The following is a 16,731-nucleotide window of genomic DNA, read 5'->3' as shown; positions in this document are numbered from 1 at the left end:
GATTTCACAGTGAGAAGAACGTCTCTATTGACATTTTAGGAGAGTATGTCAGAATGGTAGAGGTGAAGATCTTTTTTCTTTTCTACTTTCAGATACCGCCGAAGAGCACACGTGACTCCCAAGTCTTACCTCTCATTTATAAATGGTTATAAAAACATTTATGCGGAAAAGGTGAAATATATTCATGAACAAGCTGAACGTATGAATATTGGTAAGTGAAACAGAATCTTATCTTTTAGGGCTTGTCTGATAGGGATCCCAATATTTTGTTTGGTGGATATTGTTGTATTTGAAAACAAAATATTGATTTTCTTGTTAGTAATAGATTATTTTGAGGGATACCCTTATGGGTCTTTTGACCTGTCAAGAAACTCTGGGCAGAAAAAAATCTAAACAGAAGTGGGCTGTTTTTGTTTTTTTTGTTTTTTTTTTAATGGATGTTAACTAAATTTATTGAGGTGATCATTTTGCAATACATACATATATCAAATCATTATGATGTCCACCTTAAACTAATATAATGTTACATGATAATTAAAAAAAAAGAATCTATACTCAGCCATAAAAAGAATGAAATAATGCCTTTTGCAGCAACATGGATGGACCTAGAGACTATCATACAAAGCGAAGCAAGTCAGACAGAGAAAGAAAAATATCATATAATATCACTTACATGTGGAATCTAAAAAATGATACAAATGAACCTATTTACAAAACAGAAACAGACTCACAGATTTAGAAAACAAACCTACGGTCACCAAAGGGGAAAGAGATGGAGGGGAGGGATAAATTAGGAGGTTGGGATTAACATATACACACTACTAGATATAAAATAATCAATAAGGACCTACTGTATATAGCACAGGGAACTCTACTCAATACTCTGTAATAACCTTTATGGGAAAAGAATCTGCAAAAGAATAGATATATGTATATGTATAACTAAATCACTTTGCTGTACTACTGAAACTAGCACAACATTGTAAATCAACTATACTCCAATATAAAATAAAAATTAAAAAAAAAAGAATCTGTTCTGTTCGTATATACCATGTATGTGACCACTGTGTACACACATATACAAATGACACTGACTGTAAAGTAGTAAAACTAATTTCACCAGCTATAAGGGAAGACAGTTCTCTATATTATAGTTAACACATTTTACTTATGGCTGCTGTGATAGAGGTGGGCTGTTTTTCTTCCAGAACCATTTTATTCAACTCCTTCAACTTTGGGTCCACCCTGTTGGTCAGCGAGTCACCACAGTCGCTGAGTTGCTGCTTGCAGATGGGGAAAAGCCAGCTCTTGGGAACACCACAATTTCAGTTTTTGGTTTCATTACAATTTCTCTCAATTTGTGTAAACTTTGCCGTGTTAATGCTTCTCAAATTTCTAACAAAGAAAAAGACAAAACAGAAACAAAAATGAACAAATAAAAACCAAAAGAGAGTTTACGTGAGCAATGATTTTATGAGTGTCTAGTGTATGTAGCATAAGCAGGAAAAGTGTAAATGGGGACCGACTTTATGTCCAGAAAGCATTTGGCCCAAATAATCCAAAACACCTTAGTGCTGTCTTTTCACGTCTACACAGAACGTGGTCACAAAGCGTAAAGGTCTGTGAAGTTATGGTGATGATAAGAACCCTATGAGAGAAACTTTCTTCTGTTGTCTTTCTAATGGCTCACCTTCTTGAAGCTTGTCTATATGATGCTCTAGACTCAGGGGTGTGCTGAAGCTACTTGCACTGGCTCATGAGAACTGATGATTAAATTAGGAATTTTATGATCTGGTTGCTAACGCAGGCTTTATTAAAAATTAATTAACTTACAATTAAATTAATTATGTTAAAAGTGAGGGCAATAAATACTCAAAACTCATTACTTCTTAGTTATTTTTACTTTATTTTACTCTTATTAATGTTTTTGAGGAACACTATTATTTCTATTCTATCTGTGTGGTAGAAATATTATATAATGGTGTGTTACTGAGAACCTCTTGGTAGCTTGAAATCAGACATGGTGGGAGTATTTACACCACAGAAACTGGAAACCATACAAATAAGTGCCCTCACCCCAGACCCTGATGCTAAATGTTTACCAACACACCTCCATCTAGAGCCCAGTCGGAATGTGAGAATTTAGTTAACCAGTTATTTTTCACTAGAGCACTGAGATTCTCAGAGCCAGTTGCAGAAGTTTTAGCAGTTATTTTCGTTTTTATAGCAGAGAACCACGAAAAACGTTAATATATTATCTGTCTCATTTGTCATGTCAGCTGCAATATGATTCAGAGGCACAACAATGATAGTTACAAAGCCAAGGAAAGCATAAGTTTGTCAAATAAGTTCCCTGGCTAAATTCAGCTTACTCATTATAGCAATGTGACTTTCCCTTAAATGTAACTAGATGATATTCTTCAGTCAGAGCTATTTTCTTCATTTCCTGATGAAACTCTCAGAAATATGGTCAGTATTGTTGCTCCTAAAATATGTATATTTTTAAAGCATTTTGTCCATGATTATTTTGTGTTTGTTATAGTACAAATTATGGTGCCTTATAAGTAGTAAATATTGAATAAATGTTTGATGAGGGGATAGTCATATACTCAGTGTATATGTGTGTGTTTGTAAAGGTCTTGATAAGCTGATGGAGGCAAGTGAATCTGTTGCAAAACTCTCTCAGGATCTTGCAGTCAAGGAGAAGGAATTGGCAGTGGCATCTGTAAAAGCAGATGAAGTGAGTTGGCATTTATTTTATCACTACTGTGAGGAATATTTTTCCATATTAAAAAAAGCATTGTTTAAAAACGTTATTAAAAAGTAAACAGGGTATAAGCCTACAGACTATTTCTGGTAAGATAATGTTTACAAAGACCATTAGATATTTTTGTTTAACTTATACCAAGACATACCTAAACTATTATATCCTCTACTTGGTCTAAGACTATTTTTTTCTTCCCTGGTTCTGTCTGTCTCTCTCGCTTTCTGTCATCTGTTTAGGAAATTTCTGCTTGACTGCAAGTTATATTTGGTCTTCTCTTTAAGTTCCCTGCATGCTCTAGGTTTCTGGGATAACCCAAGTCCCATCTGAAGTTTGTGTCGAGGAAGGAAAAGGATAAAAAGAAGAGTTGGTTGAGTTTGTTTGTTTTTTTAAAGATACTCCTCCCAAGGTGATAGGGATATATGTGTGCTGCTCCTTTATCCACAACTCCTCCCCCCAGTCTCAGACCGCTTTCAGCTTCCACTCACTGAGAGTAAGTTAAGAATGGATACTTAAGTCTTGACCCTTAGCCAGTTACTGAAATGAGAGAGATAGCATAGGAGAGACATTTAGCATATGACATATGGTAGGCACTTAGCACCCTGACGTATGGTAGGCACTCAATAAATATTAGCTATTTTTTTTGTTGTTACATGAGGCTTAACATGACTTCTGACCTTATTCTATTGCACTGATGTTAAATAGTTTTAAATTTCTAGAAATTACATAGAGTAGAAATATCATTTTTCTGAAAGCTTAAAATATTTATTTATATAGTTCATGCCTGAGAGAAGCTTAGGAAATAGAAGACTGCAAGACTGCTCAAAGGAGTTACTTTAATACACCTTAAAATATAGACAACTTAGATGGGGAATAAATTTGCTCTTATTCTTGTTTTACATTATATTGAATAAATATTCTCTCACTACTCAAATCTGTAAATTGTGCTGGAAAGGTTTCTATTTACCCTCATATGTTTTCTCAATTTAACAGGTATTAGCAGAAGTCACAGTAAGTGCTCAGGCTTCAGCCAAAGTGAAAAATGAAGTGCAGGAAGTAAAAGACAAAGCCCAAAAAATAGTGGATGAAATTGATAGTGAAAAAGTAATAGCTGAGACCAAGCTCGAGGCGGCTAGACCTGCGCTGGAAGAAGCAGAAGCAGCCCTGAATGTGAGCAGTGCATTGTTACCTCTCCCAACACAAGTCCTAGCAGGCACCATGTTTTGTTACATGAAATTAACTGTGGAATTTTTGTAATCAGAAAACTGAATTGAATACTTCATGTGATTTATAATTTCTGAGTCTTGAAACACATGTTTCTGTTGATTACAGTTCCTAAGTTCTACCTTTTTTAAGTCTTTACTTCCCATAACTTACTTGCATTCTCAAATCAGCTTTCCATGAGAACCGAGGAATAATGCTAGTGATTATTGGCTTAAACTGTAGCCTAAGGGATTCAGATTATTTAGAGAGCCTTCTCAGTTCCTTCAGCATCCCAACTAGCCTATGTCTTGCAGCCTTTAACCTTTAAAAAAATCCCCTTGTGGTTCCCATTGCTTTTAGGATTAAAGTCCCGAGCTAGATATCCACAGCTGTGAGGCAAGAAGATCTCCATTTGCCTCTCATGACCACATGATAGATCATCTGGATTAAAATTTACTTAACTCTCTTGGGTCTCAATCAGGATTCTAATTCTTCATTGATCCTTGAAGGATCAATGTAAGCATTAAAAGTGATGAATAGTTTGCTGGGCACATAGGAAGTACTCAATAAATATTAGTGCTACTGCTGTGATAACCTGGCTCCTGTCTACCCCTTCAATTTTATCTCTTGTCATTTTGTCCCTGCACACAGTATGATCCAGCCATGCAGAAACAGCTACAGGCTTCTGCAGTAATCATGGTCTGTTACCTTTAGATGGGTCTCTCCCTCTGCCAGGACCGCTTTCTACTTTTCCTAACTTTCACTAACTAGTAAGAGTCAGTCTTCAAGACCAAGCTCAGATCTCACCCCTTCCAGAAAGTTTTCAATTCTTCTGGGCCTCCTTTGTTTTCCTGTCACTCCTATACTTCTATCATGGCAAATAATCATAGTTTAGGGTAATTGTGTTTTCTCTCTCTTTTCCTTGGAGGATTCTGAGGACAGGGCTGTTTTTGGTTTGCTTTTGTTTTATATGGGAGAATGCTTGTAGTTGTTAAATAAATGAATAGATTTAGGATCATCATTTAATAAAATCATGACAATGACCAGGACACAGTCTCCACCCTCACTCCTTTTGTGGGTTCTATGATAACACACAAGAGACTGATCACTGGACCAAACAAGTCTTACGAGTTTTTTATTGATCATATGATGTCCCAGTCCTTCTTGACTTGAATGTCAGGTAATATCTTATTTCAAACCCAGCTCACAGATAGAAACTTCCAAAAATATTTTTATGAGCCATATGTTACAATAACTTTTCTTGTCTCCTTCGAATTCCTCTCCCTTCCATGGACAGGGCAGCCCTCAAAATGAAAGCTGAAGGTGAGGTTTCTGATATTCAGGACCTTGCCCCTCTTTTAATATCCATATAATATAGATTCTGTGCTTTGAAGATGCAAATTATCTAAATGTTACACATTAATGATAGTCGTTGCTAACAGAGGTCTGGGGTGGTGGGCAATGAATGGTAGTGATATTCTAAAGCAATTCATTGAGGGCTACAGGGGGAAAAAATGAAAACAAAGAAACAGAAACCCCAGTTTAAACAATGAAAGAGCCATTATCTTGGAATGCAAACCCTTGAGGAGATAATGTCAGGGATTGGGGAGAAAATATGTTTTAAAGTTTTCCACTTTAATTATTTAAAAGTATGAGATTTCCACATGACTAGGAATACTACTTAACAAAAAATATTCTGATCCCTAACCCCAAATACAGACTATCAAGCCAAATGATATTGCCACAGTCAGGAAACTTGCAAAGCCCCCTCATCTTATTATGAGAATCATGGACTGTGTTCTGTTACTATTTCAAAAGAAAATTGACCCTGTCACTATGGATCCAGAAAAACCTTGCTGCAAGCCATCATGGGGAGAGTCATTAAAAGTAAGTAAAATCTATCTCTGTAAGTCCTATGAGGTGTACCAGGTGTCCACATCCCAGGACGCTCAATATAGACCAGACACCCTGACAGACAATAATCAATCATTGTGTACTGAAGAGTTTATCTTAAACTGCATCTCCAAAAATGTAAGTGGGGAAAGATTTTAAAGCTGAATGCCCTCTTTTTATAAAATCTGTCCAGAACCTGTAGGTAGTATTGGCACAGTCTTGATGTCATCCCAACCCAGTCTCCAAAGGGGGGTTTGTGTGGTTGGTGGCATTTAGATGCACTCACTAGATGGGAAACTTACATTGTTTTTCTTCTTTACTCTTCACTATAGAAACGGGAAGACAACCTGCAATTTACAGCTTTAGGTTGACTACTGCCATAGTCTTGATTTGTATGTTTAGAGCAAATCAATGATTACTTCTTTGAAAAAAATTCAATTTAGAAGTACATACTAACTCAGGAAGAAAGTATACATTTTCTTCCAGAGCTTACAGGCTGTAATACTATTTTTCAGTTGATGAGTGCGACGGGATTCCTGTGGAGCCTTCAGCAGTTCCCCAAGGATACAATAAATGAAGAGACCGTTGAGTTACTACAGCCATATTTTAACATGGATGATTACACTTTTGAAAGTGCCAAAAAAGTCTGTGGGAATGTGGCTGGTCTTCTGTCTTGGACACTTGCTATGGCAACATTTTATGGTGTCAACAGAGAAGTGTTGCCTCTGAAGGTAAAAGTTTCCCTTCTTCTCCCAGTAAATCAATTCTTAATAAAATCATTCATCGTTATTGCTGCCATTAATAGACAAAGCATAATGTAGTCTAATAAAGGTAGGTTTCTCTGTTACCAAATTTTTCTTTTTCTCTGTATGTCCTCTCACAAGTTCTCATTCTTTTTATATCTGTTACATGTTTCTTGGCCTTGCAGACAAGAAACCAAAATCAACTTGTTAACTTAAACTAGAAGTGAACTTATTGGGAATAATAATTGAGCTATCATGAAAGAAAGCTGGCCATATCTTTATAGTTCGGAGATTAGGTTTGGAGACTGAATTTGATTACGATATTCCAAACAAAATTTATGAAAATTAAGATCAACACCTAGAAATGTTTTAAATTTCAAAGACAGGAAGAGAACCTTATAGGCATCTAAGAAACAAAATTTAAAAGGTTGCTTACAAAAGAGGAGAGATCAGGATGTGCACAGACTTGCCACAACACTAAATCCTAGAAAATAATGGAAAACATATGCAGAGTACTGAGGAGGAAATTACTGGGGTCCAAGAATTCAGTCGCTGGCCAAGCTGCCCTTAATGGGAACAAAAGACAAAAAGACATTCTTAAGGATGCGATTTAAGTGTTGAGGGATAAACACACACTCTCTCTGTCTCTTTCACACACACACACACACACACACACACACACACAAACACACACCCCATCTATACTGGGCCAGATTGTCCTTTATGTCTGAGAGAACAGAAATACATTCTCAGGAGTGCAAAGGATTCATAAAATATATCACCCAGACACATACTACCCCCAATCCCCGCCCCCCAGCCTGTCCCATAAAGCTAAAAGGGTTGAAAGTGGTTGCTCTTTCCACTTTGTTGAAAGTGGCATGGAAAGCGGTGAGCGGGCGGGCGGCAGAGGGTTACTGTTTTCTAACAAGCCGTATAGAAATGGCTGCCTCTTTAAATTCTGCACATAGGTAGCTTTGAGAAAATAAATTAAAGTTTTAACAAAGGGAAATGATGAGCAAATATAGCAAACACACCCAAACAAAAAGATACCAAGAGAGAAATGTTACTATAAATGTAGAATTCAAGAAAAAAAAGCACTTAGAAGAACAGCTATTTTTATTGATAAAAATTATGATCCACAGTGAGACTTAATTGTAGTAATGCTTTATGCGATAAATAAAATAGCATCAAGTTACATAAGGCAAAATCCATTAATAGTTTAAGTGGAGTTTTTTAACAAAAAAGAAAATCCTGTAATTTGATATTGTGGCATATGCTATCAATCCACAACAGGTCTGGTAGGCAGAGGGCCAGCTTTAGAAGGGACCGTGCTTGGCTTAATGCTCTGCTATCACCCTCTTAATTTTTAATCAAGGGGCTCTGCATTTTCATTTTGCACTTTTATGTAGCCAGTCCTGAGTAGGCATAAATTAATAATTATATAGAGATTTTACACTATATTATTTTTAAGGTTGAATAGCTACATTGAACTTTCTTCATATGAACAAAGAATATCAAATTATTTCCAGTGTCCAAGAAACATTTACAAAAATTGATGATATTCAATTCTAGAAGAAGACTTTGATTCAATTCCCAAAAGCAGAAATTTCTGAGACCTCATTCTCTGACTATAACAATAAAAATAAAATGCTTGTTTTTTTAAAAAAAGCTAGTCACTTCTATTTAGAAAATGATTACAAAAAGCTAGTTACCAAAGCTTTTGTGATGCAGCCAAAATGCTACCTTCTTAGCCTTTAAGTGAATCAAAGAAACTAAACACTCCAGTATATATATATATAATCACTTATAAGCATAGACACACACACAGACAATTTAAGGAAAGTAGAAAGAGCTAATAAAAATAACATTAAAAATTAGAAAAAAGTAGTAAAATTAAAGAATTGGTGCTTTGCAAAAAATATATATATATGAGATACGTAATGAATATAAAAGATAAATCCATATAATTATGGATTATAGATTTAAATAATTAAAAAGCAGAATTTAAAGTTATTTGTAAATATATTAGAAAATCTAAATGAACTTAAAATTTCCTGAGAAAAAGAGCTAATTTCAAAAAACCAAATATTGAGAAAGAAAATAAGAAAGTTACAAAGGAACTTCAATCCCAGAAGGCTCTAGGGCTGTATTACTTTACTGATTAATTACTTTAAATTTATAAGAAACATAATTATCATGCTATAGGACTTAGAGAAAGAGGAAAAACTACTATTATAGTAATTTCACTTCAAAAAATCTTTACCAAGAAAACAATCCTAAATGTTTACATACCCAATAGTATTCATCACAGCATTATTTATAATAGTTTAAAATGGGCAAAAGACTTCCCAGGTGGCGCAGTGGTTAAGAATCCGTCTGCCAATGCAGGGGACCCGGATTCGAGCCCTGGTCCGGGAAGATCCCACATACCGTGGAGCAACTAAGCCCATGTGCCACAACTACTGAGCCTGCGTGCTGCAACTACTGAAGCCCGCATGCCTAGAGCCTGTGCTCTGCAACAAGAGAAGCCACCACAGTGAGAAGTCCACGCACCGCAACGAGGAGTAACCCCTGCTCGCTGCAACTAGAGAAAGCCCACATGCAGCAATGAAGACCCAATGCAACCAAAAATAAATTAAAAATAATAATAATAAAAAAATGGGGAGGAGGGGAGAAAGACATGTCTAAAAGTAAGGCAAAAGTTAAGTAAATTATGATATATCCAAATTGTGGGATATTATGCAGCCATGTAACTAATGTTCATGAAAAAGTGTTTAAGGATGTGAGGAAATTATATTACTCTAAGTGAAAAAAAAAAAAAATCAAAATGCTAGTTATCCACTTCTTGACACAATACTCACAGACTCTTTTCTGGGTAAAATCATGAGTAATTTTTTTTTCTCCTTCCCATACATTTCTGTGATTTCCATATTGAACATTAATAATTAAAAGGAAAAAAATGAACTTTAATGAAATTTCTCTGCTTCTCCAGCTAAAGACAGTGAAACAGATGACTTCCAAATAGGGCAAAAATTATGTAGTAACTTATGCTATTATTTACCAATTAAAAGCACGAATGTTTTGTAGCACTAATACACCTCTACACTAATCACATCTTCTTCCTTTTAAGGCTAACTTGGCCAAGCAGGAGGGCCGTTTAGCAGTTGCCAACGCTGAACTGGGGAAGGCCCAGGCACTGTTGGATGAGAAACAAGCTGAGCTGGATAAAGTGCAAGCCAAATTTGATGCTGCAATGAATGAGAAAATGGTGAGATTAAACACACAGAAATTACTAATATGACGTACTGAAATGTTACACAAGTATGTGTTGTGTTTAGAAATCAGGCAAATGTTTACACTGAAAAAATATTTACCTGAATGCCCTTACTCACTGGCTATGTCTACTTATTTTGGATCTTCAACACTCCACATTCTTTTTTCTGTTTTTAGTAATTATTTTCTATAAGAAGAAGCTGTGATGTCATACCTAAGAGTATTGACTTTGGAGTCAGAAAACTAGGTTTGATATCCAGTTCAGTCACTTATGAATTGTGCAGTTGGGGGTGATTGACTAACTTTATCTGTTAAATACTGATAAAGCTACAACCTCATGGTATAGGTTGTAAGCAGTGGTGGTCTGGTAAACGTTCAACAATCAGCTTGTCGGGGCGGAGGCTAGGGGGAGAAGAAAGCCTTGATTTGCAGTGTTTGCTGATTTCTGTGGTCTAGGTACCCCCTGCCACTGTCCATTTTAAGCCGTCAATGTGACAAGACGACGCAGGTATGGGAAAAGATGCAGCATGCCATTATATACTATTTCCACCATGCAGATTCAATGAACTTAACTTCAAGAGTATAGATAATATGAAAATGTAGTAAATAACTAGGAATTGATGAATTTTGATTATTTATTACCTTTAACATAAGTTTATGTAATTTAGTTGTGAGCTATGTAATTTAATTTAATACTGTAATTTAATTTTTAATAATGGCTGTGTTTAACACCAACTCACAAATTTTCTGAAAAATGTGACAACTGACTCTTTTGAGCTGATACAAGCTGGCTTCAGCGTACTACTGTCGTGTAGGATTTTTCTGGGGAAAAAAATCCTTTGTAAACTGCAAAGAACTCAGAATTATTATTAAATCCAAGAAAAAGATATATTTATTGTTTTGAGAATATTTAATAGAAATACTATTTAAGTTATGTGATTTGGATTCTCTCTTACAAAATGGCTCTTCTTGAAATTTCATAAGGTAAAATAACTATATTATGAATGAATTACAAGAATTTAATATGTAAAATTTTACTGACACTATATATTTAGATTATATTTATTTTACAAATTAAGAAATTCCTCCATGTATTTTTATGTGTGAATATAATGGATGTTTGATTAAGCAATTTAAGAAGCTCTTTGAGACATTCTCCCTTTATGAATGTAGGATTTGCTTAATGATGCTGACATGTGCCGGAAAAAGATGCAGGCAGCTTCCACCCTCATCGATGGATTGAGTGGAGAAAAAGTCCGATGGACTCAGCAAAGCAAAGAGTTCAAAGCTCAGATTAACAGGTATAAATTTTGGTCTTTGATATAATTGCTTTCCTTCTAGTCGTCACCCCAAAGGCCACCTCTTTGTGGCATGGGGGAACATAAAGTCTCATTCCTTGAAGTGCTTTTCTCCTCTGTTTCCATATCCCCATCTCAGAATCCCATCATCTAAGAAAGTGCTTAGAGCTTGAGTCCCACACTCTCAGTAAAATGGAGAAGGAAGAAAACTTGGTGAAATATTTTTAACCTCAATTTCGGTTCAACAGTGTGGGCTTTCGGTGTGAGAATGCTTCTAATATTGTCTGGATTTGCCAGAACAATCTAGTTACTGGTTCCAGTTCTATACTGTTCACCTCAAGGATTTTGAAAGTGTGGATCAACAGTTTGTTCTAAATGGAAAGGTATCTTGGGCTGGTGTCTTCTGAAGATGGAAAGAGAGGGAATGAGAGGGGAGTAGGAGAATGGCAAAAAAAAAAAAAAAAAAAAGAGGATGAAGAAGAAGTAGTGGTTAAATCAAGATTGAATCTGAACAAGACCAGGGCATGGGATGGGAAAAGGATGCTTTCCTCATCTGGAAGTCAAGCTTCAGGACCTGTAGGCTTCAGAAAGGAGCCTTCTTTCTTGCTCCCTGACTTACTCCGAATGAGGCCACCCCTACCCCGTTTTGCGCCTTTAGGCTCCTTTTTGCATAGTCTCTCCATGTCTGGCTGCCAAGTGTTAAGCTGGGAGCAAAGAAGGACTTTACCTAGTAACAAAACTGCCTGGTGGCCTTTCAGACTCCTTACTGGGAGAACTTTAAATGTGTTAGTGATTCACTTTGTTTTTTCTTAACAGACTTGTAGGTGATATTCTGCTGTGCACTGGATTCCTTTCCTATCTTGGTCCTTTCAATCAGATATTTAGGAACTATTTGCTTAAAGATCAATGGGAGGCAGAGTTGAAAGCACGGAAGATTCCTTTCACTGAAAATCTGAATCTTATTTCAATGTTGGTGGATCCTCCAACAGTAAGTGTTACTTTCCTTACAGCATTATTTGAATTTCATTTTATTTCCTACTCACTAAGAAATTAAGGTACACCTAATTTTTTCTTTTTGCATTTAATTGAAAAGATTGTTTTGAAAATGCTAAAGTGTTAACAAAAATTTTTTTTCTTTGTGATACAAAATTTCCTTTGCATTTTAAGAAATCTTGCTTTCAAATTAATACCAATTGCACTGCTATGAGTGAAAAGGTCATTTGTGAGTTATAGGCTTGCTAATACTGAGCTCTTCTAATAACCCTCCATTATTTACACCAGTCCTATTAAATCACATTTTCTTACAAACATTCTAGGAAAATGTAGGTGTTAGCTGGCCGTAAGTACTGGTATTAACTTTCTTTTGGTCATTAACCATCTTTTTATAATGTCCAACAGTATAATACAATAGCATGATCTGCCATCACTGAGTAATAGCATGCACTGCTGTACTAACCTTCCTTGCTGGGAATTTGATGCCACTGTCAATTTTTAGTATACCTTTCGGAGCTCCTGTGGTATGAAATGCTTTCCAGGCAATCTGTATTCATGAGTTGCTTTTTGATTTGTAAATATGTTCCCCAGTTGCAGTTTCCCTAGGAAAGCCAAACTATTAATTTCAAGTTACCGCTATTTAAAAGTCAAAAAATAATCTTTTTCAATTCAAACAGTGTTCAACTGGTCCTTACAGGGAAGAGTAATGTATTGGAGACGCACTGGGCACAGGTGAGGTGAAGTGGGCTGGGATGTTCTTTGTCGATTGTGGCCTTTGGTGGAGCTGGGATAATTTAACGAAGTTTGAGGCTGGTTGGCTCATTGGATCTTGGATGATTTTGTTGACCACGTGGAGCCAGACTGGCAATTCCCTCTTGATTTTGAAAGGAAATATTAAGAAAAACTTCATTAATGAGTTCCTACCAATATAATATTTCATCTCCCCTAATTTCTCTGCCTCCAGCTATGCAATGTCCCTTCCCCCATGTAAGCAGCACCAGAGGGCAGGAAGGGGAAGTTTCAGAGACTTAACCCTTAGGGCTTACCTACTCTGAGGTCTCAGAATATTCATTATCTCCGCCACCTCCAGCCCATCTGGATCCCACCACCGCCCAGTCTCACCATATTTCAAATCCCTGCTGTTCTCTGAATGTTCAGCAACCATGCTTCAGAATCCCCAAATCAGGTTTAATATGCAATCAATTTACAATATTTCCTCATAAGTATGAAAACACAATATAAAGGACTAAACCTAGTCTTGGGTTACTAGAGAAAGGATTTATTAGATGATAAATTTGTTTCTTTTAATTTGATGTTGTTTGGTTCACATTTACGAGTTTGGGTTTTTTTCTAGGTACTTGTTGCATAGTCTCAATGGGAAAAATATGTCCAAATTTTAAATTCTTTTATATCGTGGCACTGTTAATCCCTAACGAAAGCCTTCCTGTTTTCCTTTGAATGGCCACACCCATTTCCTGTTATTCAGATTGGTGAGTGGGGGCTGAAGGGATTACCAGGAGACGACCTCTCCATTCAGAACGGCATCATTGTGACAAAGGCCACCAGATACCCACTCCTCATAGACCCACAAACTCAAGGCAAAACTTGGATTAAATCAAAGGAAAAAGAAAATGACTTGCAGGTATGTACCATTTGGTGCATGGGAAAGTAATCTTGAAATCATGGCGTTTTCCCACAATTTCAGTTGACTCTGTCAGTCATAAAGTTGTCATCTCTATGATGATAATTGTTTGCTACTTTACACCCTTGAGTTTTGTAACAGTGATTTGGGGCAAATGCTCTGATTATTTTCTCTTCTGTGCTCTCTCTTGATCTCACTCTCCTTCTCTCTGTCCATTTCTCTGGCTCAATTGCTTTTGCCCATGTTGGATGTGGCCTTTATTCTGGGCCTTGAGTTTGGGCTTATAAGAAAATGACAAAAATAAGACTTGTGATTCCTCAGTTTAAGGCCATTTCCTCCAACCTAGCTCAGGCACTTGGTAGTACCACATAGCATGCTAGAGTCCAGTATTGGAGTTGGATTCTACCAAGGTGTTAATCCTAAGGTAGAGGTAGACAAGGGCAGGATTCCAACATTCCTGGCTCCTTTGGAGATCTTGTTCCATTGATGTTTCAATTCAGTATTACAATATGGACTATTCATTGTTTCCTCGACACTGTTCCGAGCTCCAAGCCTTCTGGATGCATAGTTTTGCTTGTACTGTGTCTGCTAACAGAATGTCTTCTCCACCCAACTGCCCACTTTACTTACATCCCAGATAAAAATATTAAACATTATTCAAAGTCCACATCCAATGCTACTTTTACCCAAACTTGCCTGAGTCCCCAGCTTAATATAGCCTGTCCTGACTCCTCACGCATCTTGTATTTCTGTTATGGACTAGGAGCCTGCCTTAAATTATTGTTCTTTGCACGTTTGTCTTTTATCTCTAATGTACCATAAACTTTTTGTTAGCAAGGCTTATGGTTTTACACCATCTTTATATTTTCTGCACAGCTCTTTATATAGGGTAGTAATTCTGATATTTATTGAATTAAATGAATTAATCAAAGTGTGTCATCATTACAGGAAAACAAACAAACAAACCCAGAAAAATCATGTGGTCATCTTGATAAATGCAGAAGAAGCAGTTGGTAAAACTTAACAGCTATTCATGATAAAACTTCCAGCAAACTAAGATTAGGAGAGATCTTCCTTAATCAGATAAAGAGTATTTACAAAAAGCCTACAAGAAACACCATATTTAATGGTGAAATATTGAAAGATTTCCTTCTGAGATCAGGGCTTTGCAGGCACGTGGACACTGTCTAGCACTCCGGATCACCTCAAGATACTCCCATCTCATTAAGACTCCAGTCTATGTTTACTTAGAAAACCCAGAAAAATCCTGGGAAGTAAGCATAAGTGGAAGGGAAGAGTTAAGGGAAATGGGGTTGATGAGAATGCAGTTCCTGAGGAGCTATATACACAGAAGTGCATGAGTGGCATGTACTGGAGCACTCCTGCTCCTGAACTTAGCTCCCTGGATCCAGCTCAGCTATAACTTGTCCCTTGCTCCCTTCCTCACTCCTCTTGTCTCCCTTGGCTGTTGGTCTCCCTGCTCATCTTATTCTTATTTTTCCTGATTGTGTCTTTATCTCTCCATTTCGGCATTAAACTCATTGATAGCCTTCAGTCATGTCCTTCCTGATGCAACCCTGTCCCAAGAAGCTTCTTGAGGAAGTAACAGAAATAGGCCAGAGACACTTCCTTATTTTAAAAACCATCAACTGCTAGGATGTAAGCAAATTGAACTGCATCCTTTTTACTCAGAAAGCATTATTTTTCTGAATATATGGATAAGCACATGCACAAACACAAATAAAAGAAAACAAAATGAAACAAAACTATTATTTCTGTGCTTGGGAAGGAAGGCAAAATGAAAAATGAAACACTTTATAAATGAAAAACAAAACATATTTTATATGTCCAGGGCTGCATCAAGGCCATCTTCAATGCCATCTCCAGCACCTACAGCTCTGACCTCTGGAAAGAGAATGTATTCACTTAATTCCCCTATAAAGAATTCACTAACTACTTTGTAAAGCCCGAATGCTAGAGTATCCGTGCAGGAGATACAGGCTCTTGTGGTGGCTACCACAAGCATTCCTCCATGAGAAAAATCAAGTGAATTAAACCTGAAATTATGACTCTAAGATATTATTTCAAGTTTACAAAAGATATTGAAGGTGGTTAAAGGTAATCTTTAATAAATTGACAATTTGAAAATTATTTTTTTACTTGGTGTATTAGTCAGGGTTTTCCAGAGAAACAGAACTGAAAGGATATCTAGGTATAGATATATAGAAAGAGTTTTATTATGAGGGATTGGCTTATGGGATTATGGAGGCTGAGAAGTCCTAGATCTGCTATCTACAAGCTAGAGCCCCAGGAAAGCCAGTGGTGTCGTTCCAGTGCAAACCCTAGAAGGCCTGAGAACCATGGGAGTCAATGGTGTAAGCCTCAGTCCGAGTCTGAAGTCCCAAGGGCAGGAGAAGATGGATGTCCCAGCCTAAGCAGAGAGCAAATTGGCCCTTCCTCCACCTTTTTGTTCTATTCAGGCCCTTAATGGGTTGGATGATGCCCACCTACATGGATGAGGGCCATCTTCTTTTCTTAGTCTACTGACTCAAATGCTAATCTCTTCCAGAAACAACCTCACAAACACACCTTGAAAAGATGTTTGCCAGCTATCTGGGCATCCCTTAGCCCAGTCAAGCTGACACATAAAATTAACCATCACACTTGGGAAGGACATCACAAAAATAGAGTTTGCGTCTTGGGGAATAGAGTAGGACAATTACGTTTAGTCTTCCTGGGACCTTGTTTTATCTTGTTTAAGTAAACTAGTTAAAGCTCTTTGTTTAGATTCATTTACCTTATCAATTCATAGTAAGGTCTTTCACAGCACATCATTTATATAAATAAAGATATCCATCTGGGGGAAAAAATTCCTTCGTGTGCAGGATATTTTGTTTTAGTTATTTCCTTTTTAACCAAAAC

At 36.7% G+C, this 16,731-nt stretch overlaps 1 protein-coding gene across 1 annotated transcript in view; it reads left to right on the top strand.

The window, feature by feature from the left end:
• DNAH8 (dynein axonemal heavy chain 8) overlaps positions 1 to 16,731 on the top strand; it is a 310,762-nt gene that overhangs the window by 177,287 nt on the left and 116,744 nt on the right. The window contains exons 62-70 of the mRNA XM_061195092.1: positions 93 to 211; positions 2,637 to 2,740; positions 3,758 to 3,934; positions 5,687 to 5,854; positions 6,376 to 6,591; positions 9,734 to 9,871; positions 11,050 to 11,177; positions 11,991 to 12,162; positions 13,654 to 13,809. Coding sequence (XP_061051075.1) covers positions 93 to 211; positions 2,637 to 2,740; positions 3,758 to 3,934; positions 5,687 to 5,854; positions 6,376 to 6,591; positions 9,734 to 9,871; positions 11,050 to 11,177; positions 11,991 to 12,162; positions 13,654 to 13,809 — 1,378 coding nt within the window. The remainder of the gene's footprint in view (positions 1 to 92; positions 212 to 2,636; positions 2,741 to 3,757; positions 3,935 to 5,686; positions 5,855 to 6,375; positions 6,592 to 9,733; positions 9,872 to 11,049; positions 11,178 to 11,990; positions 12,163 to 13,653; positions 13,810 to 16,731) is intronic.

The sequence above is a fragment of the Eubalaena glacialis genome, chromosome 7 (assembly GCF_028564815.1).
Source record: "Eubalaena glacialis isolate mEubGla1 chromosome 7, mEubGla1.1.hap2.+ XY, whole genome shotgun sequence".
NCBI classification, from domain to species: domain Eukaryota; kingdom Metazoa; phylum Chordata; class Mammalia; order Artiodactyla; family Balaenidae; genus Eubalaena; species Eubalaena glacialis.
Note: the sequence above shows the minus strand (reverse complement) of the source record. Positions and strands in the feature narration are given on the sequence as shown.